Source organism: Sinocyclocheilus rhinocerous, unplaced genomic scaffold, assembly GCF_001515625.1.
Source record: "Sinocyclocheilus rhinocerous isolate Xijiao unplaced genomic scaffold, SAMN03320098_v1.1 scaffold480, whole genome shotgun sequence".
NCBI classification, from domain to species: Eukaryota; Metazoa; Chordata; class Actinopteri; order Cypriniformes; family Cyprinidae; genus Sinocyclocheilus; species Sinocyclocheilus rhinocerous.
The window spans coordinates 170341-183915 of NW_015655401.1; the positions used below are offsets into that span (position 1 = coordinate 170341).

General features: G+C 37.3%; 2 protein-coding genes across 5 annotated transcripts in view; both read right to left on the bottom strand.

Moving 5' to 3' along the window:
• Window positions 1-7116, bottom strand: part of map4l (microtubule associated protein 4 like) — a 36270-nt gene extending 29154 nt beyond the window's left edge. For both annotated transcript variants that reach the window (XM_016525022.1, XM_016525023.1), the window contains exons 1-2: window positions 7020-7116; window positions 1445-1629 (exon numbers count right to left, since the gene is read on the bottom strand). In XM_016525022.1, coding sequence (XP_016380508.1) covers window positions 1445-1625 — 181 coding nt within the window. In that variant the 5' untranslated portion in view covers window positions 1626-1629; window positions 7020-7116. The remainder of the gene's footprint in view (window positions 1-1444; window positions 1630-7019) is intronic.
• A 1194-nt stretch (window positions 7117-8310) lies between these two features.
• The window catches only part of LOC107718079 (potassium voltage-gated channel subfamily H member 6-like), a 39485-nt gene continuing 34220 nt past the window's right edge, over window positions 8311-13575 (bottom strand). For 2 of the 3 annotated variants that reach the window (XM_016525024.1, XM_016525026.1), the window contains 7 exons: window positions 13309-13561; window positions 12388-12581; window positions 12182-12302; window positions 11854-12111; window positions 10033-10228; window positions 9746-9938; window positions 8311-9659 (listed from right to left, as the gene is read on the bottom strand). In XM_016525024.1, the coding sequence (XP_016380510.1) occupies window positions 9276-9659; window positions 9746-9938; window positions 10033-10228; window positions 11854-12111; window positions 12182-12302; window positions 12388-12581; window positions 13309-13561 (1599 nt within the window). In that variant the 3' untranslated portion in view covers window positions 8311-9275. The remainder of the gene's footprint in view (window positions 9660-9745; window positions 9939-10032; window positions 10229-11853; window positions 12112-12181; window positions 12303-12387; window positions 12582-13308; window positions 13562-13575) is intronic. The other variant, XM_016525025.1, reaches the window with a different exon arrangement.

Genomic DNA, 13575 nt, shown 5'->3' on the forward strand with positions numbered 1-13575 from the left:
GTCACGTCGAGAGTGACCGACTGAAAGGGAACAGATTATTCAGTAGCCTAGACACTATTAGCGCTTTCATGCATACCAGGTGATTAAACTGTGAAAATGTGCCTCAGCAAATAAAAAACACATTTAAGAATAAATAGTTGTGATGTTTGTAACCCAGGAGGAAGGATGATGTTCGCTTAACCGAACCTAGAGATCACTCGGATGGGTTCTTGGCAGAAGATATCACAGTTTGAGGCGGGAAAAAAAATCTTAGGGGAAATTCTTAGATCTGAGATGTTGCCAACCATGATCAGGCGTATGTCCTAAACAAACAAGCATAAAAGCAACCCAAAATACCTTGGAATATCAATGAGTTTTTTCTCATAAAACCAACGTGAACAGGATGTGAAACTAGAGGACAGGAATAAAATGTGCTTCTGCCACTTGCCATTATACTTTGTGGCGGATAGAGAAGAGAGAAACACAAATAAACAACCACAAAAAGCATCTACTTCAGATTAGATACATCAGGGGCCAGTTGCATAAACTTAGCCTCTATGTTAACACAGTATCTTAAGAACTAGTCTGACCAACTAGCAGTTAGCCAAGGGGTAATCAGTCTTGTTTTTTGGATTCAAGTTTTTATGTAACCGAATGTTTTTGACCAGTCTTAAAGAAAAAAAATTAGATGAATAACTTTTAAGACTAGTCTAAACCTTTTTATGCAACCAGCCCCAGATTACCGTCCAATGCAAAAGGAAGACAGTAAATTACAAAAGTGAAAGAGAACAGGCTGTTCCTGATGTTGCATTGTACTACACAATATAATCAACATATCTGCAACAAAAAAAGCAGCAAAAAATACACTAATGTTCAAAGTTTGAGGTCAATTTTTGTAGGTTTTTGAAAGAAAAAAAACACCAAGGCTACATTTATTTGCAGTAAAAAAAACTGTTTTCTTTTAAAAATATATTTCAAAATATAATTCATTAATTATTTAATTTATTAATTATTTTAATTTCTTTATTATTCCTGTAAATTTTCAGCATCATTACTCCAATCTTCAGTGTCACATGATCCTTCAGAAATCATTCTAATATGCTGATTTGGTGCTCAAGAAAAAAAAAAATATTCTTATTAATGTTACAAACAGTTGTGCTGCTTAATATTTTTGTGGAAAGCATGATACATTTTGTTTCTTTGATGAATAAAAAGTTCAAAAGAACAGCACTTATCTGAAATTTCTGTAACATATTCTAAATGTACAAATGTCACAAATACTATACTTTTATGGTGTTTTTTATCCATTTGGAAGCTTGTTGTATGAAAAAAAAGCTGCTTGGACATTAAATATACTTGAACAATAAATATCCTTTTGTGTTTGATTAAAACATTTTGTTACTGAATAACATTAAGATGAGTACATTTTCAGTTACGGGAAAACTTCATATTCAAAAACACGTACTTTCTCTTTTGCCATCCAGTCCATCCAGAAGGGGGCGGTAGTCTGACTTCCCTACGGTCTCGCCCACTTTATCATCATAGGTCTGTGCCTCCAACCCGGCCACAAAATCCCTCTTCAGCAGGCTGTCCTGGGTCGCCTTAGGTGCCCCATCTGTGAAGGCATCACGTAAACTGAAGTCCATCCTCCTGTAGAAAAAAAAAAGTGAAGGCGATCAGTGAAAACAAAGCAGGCATGAACCCAATTAAAATGTAATGCAGCTGAAAGGGCATGTACATACATACTCTCTATATATCTTGCCCTAGATAATCCTGCAATAAAAATTGAATGGACTTTTTTTTTTATTTTTTTACATATCTTCAAATCAATGAGCAATTTAGGGTACACTCAGAGGGGTCATACACTCAAAGATTTCTCGTATGAAGGCTTACAACACATAAATATGGCCAGATGTTCAGACCTAGACAAATCTGATCATGTGCCTGTGCACCACATATTAAGATCAGCAGCTATTTTGAAGGATGTGGCTGAATGCCAAATGTACAGCTGTCACTCTTTGAAAGGTTAAATTGATGATTTCCTTTTAACGGCAGAACACGAGAGAAAATGCTTCTATAAAACATATGTGACACAATTGTACACTACGAGCATGTGAACACAAAAACAATATGTTTTATGCCTATAAACAGTGTCATTGAGGGAAAATAAAGGAGGAAACTCAGAAAAGGATAATGAGAGAAAGAAAGGGACAGAGAGAGCGAGCTTGTCATTGTGCACTACCCAAGGCACGAGTTTAACTGTCTCATTGTTTCTCTAGCTGTCACACTATCCACATTCAGAGAACCCAGATTAACACAATTACACACTGTCCTGTTCAACAAAGGTCCAAAAAGCAGCAACACTGTTGCGTGACGAACATACAAACCATCAAGAACCAAATCAAGCCATCGTGCATTTTGACAGCGGGGGGCAAATGAATTATGGGCCAAACAAATCTCCACAACGGATTTGATCTATCCAGTATAGACATTAATATGATTATGCAAGTCCGTTCAAAGCTAAACATGGGATTAAAATATCCTATTCACTTTTATTACTTATCCACAGCTTCATCTTTGCATTTCCTTCTCCCTCTCCTTGTCTTTCCCATCCCCCTGTATGTAGATGGATGTAAAATGTAATTCTGTTGATATCCTGATGGATGGTAAGAGGCCTAGCTGGTCCCAAAAAAAATGAAGGGATTAGAGATAGTGTGATTCCCCCTCGTATTTATCAGCCGGACTGAATCTCCTGTAGACATCACAAAATCAGCCCAAAACACTTACTGTAATCAGCTGTTACTGTACAGCAGCACACACTGACGTACAGTAACATTCGACCGTATGAACAAAACATTTGGCAAAACAAAGCTTGACTGCTATAATCCCTAAAATGACTTCATACAGAAATCTTTCTATATCATCCCCTTCAGTTTTGTGGATAAATCATATATGTGGGCATATTTTCATCAATGATCTTAAAACAAATTCTGATCTGGTTTGCTTATCAGTTTTTTATTATTATTGTTTATATACAATTATAGTATTCATGAATATTTTCAATTAGCTTTTATTTTGATATGATCGGTTTTCATGTTAATTTCAGTTTAGGTTTTTAGTAATTCTGTAACATTTCTTTGTCATTTTTAATTTCCATTTAGATTAAAATTATTTTATTTTATCTCAGTTGTAGTCATTTTAAAGTTAAAAATATTGAATTAATCTGACTAAATATTCATAAATATATTCAGTTAATAATATTTAGTTGATAATAGTTAATTTCAGTTAGTTTCCAAGGTAATATAATTTCCGTTTATGTTTTAGATGAAGTGTTTCATATAATATTTACTTTTTATTTTGTTTTATTTCAGCTTTATTTCAATTACCAAAAATGATCTTCATTAAGTTTTAGATTTGGTTAACAAAACACTACTGTATTATTAAAGCCGAACTCTATTTTTTTCAGAGAGGAAAAAACATGTCATATGGCAGGTCATATGGTGTGGTATCCTAAGGCTTACTCATCAGACTGTGGCAAATGAGACACAGGTACATCTCTGCACTTTTACTGCTCTGACTCTAACACGGCTCTGTGTCCTGCTGTGATTCAGCAGTTTTTCTCTGTGCCTTGCGTGATGTCACCAGCCCTGGCACAAAGTGGCATCTCACAGAGTGCCATCACTCTCTGTTTTGGAGGGACACTCTTGTTCACTTAAATCATTTGTTTGATTCAAGAGGCCTGAACACTGTGGGTGGGTGTATGCGTGTATGTAAGTACAGTGTGGTCCAAAAGCCTGAGACTATATTTAACACATGAGGCTATATTAAAGAAACTTCTTGTCTTAATTCTTGACCATTAGAAAAAAGTTATATTTCTAAAGTGAAATGACCCATGGTTACCAATCAATTTAAATTAAGAGAAAATATTAAAGATTCTGCACTATTTTAGGTCACTAATCAAGTAAATGTGTGACACTGATCATTTGATTCTTTGTACAGACAGTCAGATGATCTTCTTCCACTGAAGCACAAGATGCTCTTTGAATCATCTCAAATCATGCAGGAGAACATGATCGTCAGGTTTGACACACTTGTGGAATACTCCACCCAAAAATTACCCTTATGTAATTCCAAACCTGTATGACTTTCTTTCTCCTGTGGAACATGAAGATAGTTTGAGAAATATTTTTTTGTCTATAAAATGACAGTCAGTGGTCTTCTATGCTGGGTTCACACTGTTCCTCAAAATGTATTATTTAAGGCCCCACAGAAGAAAGAAATGCATACAGGTTTGGAACAACATGAGGGTGAGTAAATATAATGTTAATTTTGGGTGGACTATTGGGGAGACATTCTTAAATTCATGTGAATTTTTAAATTTAAATTGTTTGAGCGACAGCATAAATTTGTGTAAATGTAGAGATTCAACAATGGACCAGATGTGTCTCTTCAAATGTTGCTCAAGCCAAATGGTCCAAAATCTAAACAGAGTCTGACAGAAGGGCACGCTCTGTCCTCGTGCGGTTTAAAAGAGAATGGCGAACTCACAAGAGTTTTTGAGCACTGGCATTTGGCAACCATTTGTGAAGCTGTGTAAACGCTGTATTCCATCCATTCCTGTGTGAATGCACACAGAACGTGGGATGGGAGTCTGGCTTAATGTGTTCCATTGTGTGCCGAAGCCACTGAGCATGCGGTTACTGGCTGCCACTCATTGTGGCAGGATTTATGTATCTGTGCCACTACCATTCTCTGTCTGTCTCTTAGTTATTCTGAGTAAAAATGAGGCATCCAAAAATAAGGCACCTTCAAATGTCAAACTGCTATCCGTTAGATTGTTTGTGTTTCATTATTATCAGCCAACCTGATATTTTTGTTACAAAATATGATCTTGTATATTTCTCACCCTCAGCTTGCATCACTGTCCTAAAATGGGAAGAGTGCTATTGCTCCCCCTTATAAACATCCTGCCCATGGTCACAGCACAACTGCGAAAGGGGGGGGGTCTGTGGATTAGAGTCAGAGGCCATCAGTGAGGGGAATGAAGATTATGTATGACGGGACGTAGGGCTTCACAACAGGCCGGCAGGCCCTGACCTGACACCCCAGAATCACAGCAGTCCAGAAAACAGCATGTCATCTTGCCATCTTACAGAGCTTCCCTTTGCCAGCAACATATGATGGCACTGCTGGTTCACCCTATATTTACGTAAAACTTTTTTAAATTGATTTATTTTACTGAATTATAAAGCAGTAATTATTTTTGAAGAAAAAAAAAAGATTTGTATGATGATTTTCATGTTCATGATGGAGCACAGAAAAAGGTTTTGTATTCCTAGTTTTGTCAAATGAAGGTCTATATCCCTGCTGGAAAAAAACATGTAATATCAGTTTAAAGTGTCCAATCTGCTTTTTGGAGCATGACAGCTGGGTTGTTACCAGTCTGACATTGTCTACCAGCACTAAGCAGCTTTATCAAGGTCTAGCTTGATCTAGACCCCAATTTGGTCTAGTTCGAAACTGTACAAAACCAGCTACCATCAGATGTAACATAATATAACAACAGCACAGCTACAATTAGGCTATCATGAAATATTTAGATTTGAAATGATGATGAAAAGTATGAAGATTAATGATCATGATCCATCAGAATGGGTTTAAAGATTACCAAGAAAATATAGATTGTTTTGCAAAACCAAATCATCAATTAAAATACACAGTAATACTTTAGATTGATTTTATATTATTTATACAGGCTTTTGTTAGAGGAACATTCTCATCTACCAGTGGATTTTTTATGTGCTTCCTGAGATCATTTACATGTTAAAGCACGATCACACCCACTATGATGATACCAGGCAAATGAAAACATTTGCAGAATGACAACCTCTGTGGTATTAATCACTGCTATATTTAATTGTCTCCTGATATTTAAAAGAATATAAAAAAACATATTGAACATATTACTCACAGTTTACCCGATACCCCACTTTTACTGACCTCACCCTACATGCAAAAATAATAAAATACAGACAAGAATGCAGACTCAAAAGGGGGCACCTCCTTGTCCTTCATGCCAGCTTTAACTTAATAAACACCACTGACATTTGTTCATGACCTGTATGCAAAGAAACAGCCAGTCACAGTGTAAAGAAGAAGAAATAATGTGCAATGAATCAGGAATAAGACTTAAGGGGGGTGTGGTCAGAGTGTTGTTGCCCCTCTATAGTGCAACAATTCGGAATATCAAACGAGAAAAAGAGGCCACGAGGGAATAGTTATGTTTCATAACACATATGCACCTCTCCCACAGTCCCAGACATCCATGCATGACCCACAATGAGTCGGTTTCTGATCGTTTGTTCCATTTCGATTGCATTTTACAGTATGACGCATGTCCATGAGGCATGTTGAAGAGGAGCACTGCAGAGACGCAACGCACAGAGACACTAAACACGCTACGTGCCAGTATGAATGAAAACAATGCGATGCGACAAACTACAACGCGCTTATTACAATCAAACCAGCTTCGTTTATTATAACAGACGCGTTCTGGTTTGTCGCGTCGCTCTCTTGCAGTTTATATGGGGTGTAAAGCTTAAAACGTCCTTTATAAGGAACCTCGCACGATTTCATCATCCCACAATGGTAAAGCAATATGTGGCACTACTTAAATTATGTAACTACAGTAGTTTTCAATAGAGGTTTGCTGCGGAGGACACCTGTCCTGAGCATCCAAACTGCGGCAGTGCCCAAACAAAGAAATCTCGGCAGGTCGACATGTTTGTGAACGTTTGGAAACGAAAGAGCGTTGAGTCGTGGACACCCTTTATTTACATCGCATGAGTATCTCGCGTGCATATAACAATAACTAACGCCTGTCAAGCAGAGACTGCGACTGCATCACAATCTCCGCGTGCACGCCGATTCGTTAACAATTTTTGTCTTCTTTACGCGTAGGCTTTTTTTAATGCACGCGCCTTGATTGTATTTCCTATTGTATAATGTGAGCGCTAATCACAATGTCAAAGTGCACTTACCCGTTGTTGTTGTTTTTAAAATTCAGTACGCTGTAGTGTTGGCCGATGTGCAGTCAGATCCGCCCTCTCGTACAGTGCGCCTCTGTGATCGCAGGAAGACGCCCCGCCCCTTATCCCCCTCGACCAATCACAATTCAGGCAAATTGTACACGTTCCCTTTTCGAGCCGCTATACACCATGCTGCTCTTGGAATTGAGCATCTTCTAGGTTGTTACACGAGTACCCCACCAGTATTGATGGACAGCTAATGGACACAATGGGCATGTTGATGACAGATGAGAGGCAGGGAGATTCGCCAATCAATACATCAGCAACGGCGCGCTGAATTGGCATTGAATAGATCTGTTTGGGCATCTGACTAGATTACATTGTATCGAGGAACATCAGACTGTCCGATGTGAGACGTGATACCCTTGTAGTTTCCAGTTCTTCATGCGAAAATGCATTTGAAAATCCCCTGAATGTAACCTCATACATTTATGACACCCTTATAAAAATAGGCTGCGAGTTTAAAAGAGCATCAAGTGTTGTGGAAGAACGGAATTCCTCTATTGTGTTGTTTATCCGGTTCTAGAACATGATTAAGTAGCGTTACTATAAAAATATAACAATAATAGGCTTAGTGCAGGACTCCCTTTATTTTTGTAAGTGGGTGTTTCTCTTTCTGCTGGTTTCCTATTACACTGAACCTGTGTTTCCTTTCAGGAGCTATGCTTGCATGAACAGTTCAATGAATTTTCCTTCTTTTTATATATGCTATAGTGGTCTTAAATACATATTGACAGTTTAGGTGGGCCTTTTTTCTGTCTGTCAAAGATTTCCATCTTTTTGATTGGTCTACATTCTGGCTTAAGTATATCCAATTATAATTTACTTATAAAGCAATTTCTTATATTCATAGTTATTTGATGCTGAAAAGATATTTCAAAGGACAGTTATAGTTGGGAGCAAAACAAGAGGTAGCAATGAGCAGAAGGATACATATCATATTTAGACACACACCAACTTCCTGTTTTAATTTAGCAGTCCTGTGGAAATTGGGCAGAGCTTTCCCCCTCTAGCTCTATAGATTGAATCCACTGACATAAATATCAAAGCCTTGCAAAATGAATTTCATTGGCGTTTTCACTGGCAGCAGCATTGCAGAGGTGGTGACATAGAAAAAGAAAAACATTATTTTTGACACCAGAGAAACACAAGGAAATGGTGGTGGTTCTCATTCAGTCAGGCGAGACATGTTTCATAAACTTCAAAAGACTGATGAATTATATTAATTAATTTATTTGGTGTGAATGTGATTATCAGTTATTAAGAGATAAAATCTGCACAATAATCAGTTTATAGTAAGCTAACAATAAATATTCCTACTTAGGATGTTATAATACATATGCACATTCCAAGCTATACCCTTTCTATATACCACATTCCCTATAAATATCTTTCTAGCACATTTATAGTATGGCTTATTACTGGATGTGTTTGGCATGAACCAGTGCCAACTGATCATATATGTTTTATATATATATGTATATTTCAACACTAATTGTACTAGTGATATGGATTATGATCAAAATGGATTTTAGTCATAATCTGTCTAAATCACATTTAACACGTTTTGACCCTATGGCCAAACTGATGATTATATATTTAGAGTAATAACTTATTCTCAAAGGAAAATCTTTACAGTGGATGGCCTGAAAGATATAAACAATGCTTTCAGTCATGTAAACTACTGGCATGTTATTCAGAAGGATTAACCATTATTCCCTGGAATCACTCACTCTGAGGTATTTTAGCTACTAGAGATGAGCTTGGGGTTCGTCCACCTGAGATTTGAAGTTTCCAAATGTCCATTTAAACACTAATAAATCATACTCTGTAGACTTTACAGTGTATTGCTACAGATTGTCCAAGACTTCCAAACAAACAATCATCAATTCAACACAAAACCACACTGTTAAAAAACTGATATGCTAATATAAATCATTACATTTACACCTCAAAATAACAAGTGAACACTTTCGTAAAATTGAACATTTTCAGTGAGAGGCAGGTAAAAACAACAAGCATTGTTAGACCAGCTAACACAAATGTACCAATCTACAGGGACATTAATGATGCCTCTATGTTAGACTTTCTGAGGTAATTAATATGAACCTGAAGTAGAAGGTCTTCAAAACATCCTGCCAACATTGTTGCGGTCAGTCAGGATGTATGCATTGTTTTCCACTGACATGCTGAACAAAAGTTTCAATCTTAACACCCAGGATTAGAGCCATGTCGTTTTTGGATTGAGGAATCATCCTCTACATGATGTTGCACTGGCAATGATAGGCGTCTTGAACACTCCAAATCTAACCTCAGTCCAGCTTGTGGATGGTGAACAGTTCCAATAGGCTCTGCATCCAAAAAACTAGAACTACCTTGATCAGCTATGACTATTTGTTGCTGGTCAGTGTGTGCTGTAAGACAATCAGGGTCATTGTGGCCCATGCTACATGGCCATCTTTCAGAATAAGACCCAGAAGGAGTCTCAGAGGAGGGCTGTAAGGAAGAGTCCAAGAGCTGGAGCTCCATTGCCCCTGACAGACTTTCACTGGACTTTATGGGACTGTCAGCAAATTCATGGGGATCAAGTATCTGGGAAAAATCCAAGAGAAAGATTTAAAGACTCGTATGAGATTCAATACAAATTGATGACTGTAATTTGAAAGTTTGTGAAATACCTCAGAGAGAATGGCTGGCGTTTCTGTCTCCAAAAGGTTGACAGGATGGACCAGTTTCTGGCCTGGTTTGGGTGGATTTGAAGATGCTTCTATAGGGGATGTCACAGAGCTGTAGGCCGGTGGAACCAGCACCATCTGCCTCTGAAGCAAGTGCATTATGGCCCCCATGTCTGTTGACATGCGCTTCTCCAATCTTTGAAAGAAACAAGACAACAAACACAGCTCAAAGTATATGGATAAAGAGTAAAGGATGCCAAGATAACAACAGTACTGTAGCGGGATCTCACCTGTGGAGCTGTCTCTGCATCATTTCCAGTCTATTCTCTACCTCAGTGCAATGACGATGGGTAACACTGTGCAGGACAGTATTGGAGGGCACTGAAGATGAGGGTAAAGACATACTGTGGCTGGGTACTTCCTGGTACTGATGGCCACCACTGTCCCCCCAAAAGCTGAAGATGTTAGAAACCCCCGAAAGAGCTCCTAATTTAAGAGAAGGGTAATGTCAAAATTATGCATTCACTGCAAGGGAAGAGTTCACCCAAAAGTGACCATTTGGTCATTATATTTATACACAACCATGTCGTTCCAAACCTGTATGAATTTTTAAAGAATATCCTGATGACTTTTTTTCATTGGAGCATCAAGCACCATGAGTCTTCTGGAGTCATACAATAGCTTTGTGTGAAAAACCGATAGAAATTTAAGTTGGTATACAATGAAAATCATGGCATCCACTTGAGAGTTCAGGAGAGAAGTAGCGATGTCTGTTTGAATGAATTAATCTGTTTGTTCAGTTCATATAACCAGCCTGAATGATTCATTCATGAATCATATCCGGTTCTTGAATTCTCACTGACTCAATGATCTGGCTGTAATGGTTAACAGCTCACTAGTTTGGAAGATTATCAGTGAATAATGACTTATAGTCATAGATATGAGCTGTATGGGCTACATTAGCAATGTTTTTACAATATGTGACCCTGGACCACAAAACCAGTCTTAAGTCGCTGGGGTATATTTTTAGCAATAGCCAAAAAAACATTGTATGGGCGGTCCAGTGTCACATATTTGTGTGGTGCTTCTGCATCCTTTTGGAAGCTTGAAACCTTCAAAACTTTTAGACCAAGAATGACCACTACCTTTGTTATTTTGTTTTTCACAGAAGAGAGAAGCTTATACAGGTTTGGAACAACATAAGTGTGAGTAAATTTTAATTTTTTCCCCCCTGAATGTATCCTTTAAAGGCTTAGCTCAGCCAAAAAAAAAAAAGAAGAAGAAAATGTAGTCATAATTTCCTCACCCTCAAGTTGTTCCAAATCCATTAGAATTTCATTCATCTGCGAAACACAAAAATATATTTTAATGAACCTTGAAAGATTTATGTTCCTCCACTGAAAGTTCAATTACCCAAAACTTTGATACTTTGATATTTGATAAATCCACATGAATCAAGCAGTTTAAAACAAGTCTCCTGAAGAGACACAATCATTTTATAAACAGATTTAATTAGATTTTTATTCACATAAAAACATTGATCAACACATACATACAGCACATAAAATATGGCAAAACGGAAGCTCAAACATGCTTGCTTGAAATGCGAGAACCAATGATGTTTGTTCTTGTGTCACGCAAGCATATTTGAGCTTCTTGTTTACCATATTTGATGAGCAATATGTGTTATGTGAATAAAAGCTTTTAATTCTATTCATCAATACAATGTCTCTTCAGAAAACTTGGACCACTCAATTCATATGGATTTCTTTTATGATCTTTTAATGAAGCATCAAAGTTTTGAGTAATGGAGTTTCAATGGAGGGACAAAATCTCTCAGGGTTCAGCAAAAAAATATCTTCATTTATGTTTCAAGGATGAAGGAAAGTCTTATGGGTTTGGAATGACATGAGGGCGAGTAAATGATGACAACTTAAGTTTTTGGCTGAACTATTTTTTTTTCTTCTATTTTGTCTTAGTCCACTTCTTTCAGGTAGGTGAGCTAATACATAACACTTATATAATACAGTACACCTACTGTAAATTAGACAGTAAGCCAGTTTTAACAGGAAAGAGATTAGTCACAAAAGCTCACATTTTCAGAATCCTACCTGACAGTGCATTAAAAGAGTTACTGCTGTTGTGGTTCTTGTCACTGTTAGCATTGCTGATACTAGTGAAATGGCTCTGAGAGCAGTCTACTATTGCAGTGGACTGCAGAGTCTCTTCCTCTTCATCACTGCTGGACTGGGAGGCAAAAATGTCTGAGTCCCGATGAGCAGCTTGTCTGTCCTTGTGCTGCTTGCTTAAATTCTGTGTTCTGAAAGTCGTCCTATTGAGTTTTTCTTCCGTCTTCTCTGTATCTGCTACTAAGAGGAATTGCAGTAGAAATAAGATTCAAGAATCTGAAAGAAGCTTTCACACAGTGTTTGCTCTTACCTTGTGGGATAGAGTTTCTTTTGGACTTGAAGAAAAGCTTTGCTCTTCGTGTGTGATGGTCAAGACAGCCATGGTCAGAATCGTCAGGGTCACTGCTCATTGACCCAGCTTTAGTGTTAGTCTGTTCAGAAGATAACCAAATGAGTGTGTTTTTGAACATTTGTCTTTATGTACTATTAAAGTTACACAGACATGTGCGAGCTTACATCTCTCAAGTTAAAGGTGATCTCCAGATTGCTCCAGAAGTAGTCTGAGAACTCTGGATACATGTCCAAGACCTCCACTATATCATCTCTGTGGATTTTATGCAGGTCACAGTACGTCAGTGCTCTCACATCAGACCTTGACTTTCCAGGACGTGCATATAAATTAATGGGCTCTCCAAATATATCGTTCTTGCCTGCAGGATAAGCCGAAGGAAGAGATAATGACTGTAAGCTTTAAAGAATGCTCAAAATGTGTCCCATAATGCATATTTCCTCAGTTAACAGACAGTTAACACTTCGAATTCATACTTCCATACAATTCTTATTATTTTTGCAATAGAAATATATGGCAGAAATAGTAAGAATAGTATGCAGTTTCTAGTATGTAGTATGCTATTCCAAATGCATCCTTTGCATTATCAACAGATGGCACTGCTTGTCATTAAAAGAAACATAGCACAAAAAATAACAAAATGTCCACAAGACGGAGCCACACAACAACAGCTTTCTCATTGAAGTCTCAAAAGTACCAAGAATTCTTGTACTTTGAGTGAATAAAATAAAAATGACAGAACATTATTGACATGTTTGCAGTTTTATTCTGCATTCACAAGATTAGTCATAATCCAAAAATAAAATAAAAACTAATTTAAATGATTTTGTTTTATTATTTCTCCTCAAGTTTATATATCTAAAAGTACTCTAATGGTGAGTAGAAAAAAAGATCACTGCAATAGAATGTATAAATATTCTACATAATATTTTACAAATATTCATAATATTTTCATTTAACAGATCTTTAAAGATGAAAAGATTTTTTGCTTTTATATTTTAGGAATGTTTTTTTGGAGAGGGGGCTCCATGGAAAACCCCCGAAATATGCATATGATCACAATGAGATGCTGAGTACTCTTCCATTACCTAGAATGGCCACTACCACATCTCCCTTTAAGATCTCAATGGAGCCACGAGAAATGAAGTATAGCGCTGAAATCACATCACCAGCGTGGACCAAGGTGTCTCCTGGTGGAGCATGTGTAGTCTTGAACTTCATAGCCAAAGCACGTAAGCAACCTTTACTGGAGCCCTTGAAAGCTTTACAGTTCTGTAGCAATGTACGATTTAGATGCAAACAGATGTCTGCCTGTAAGCACTCTGGGAACCCCTTCAGCACCTGCAATGTGATAA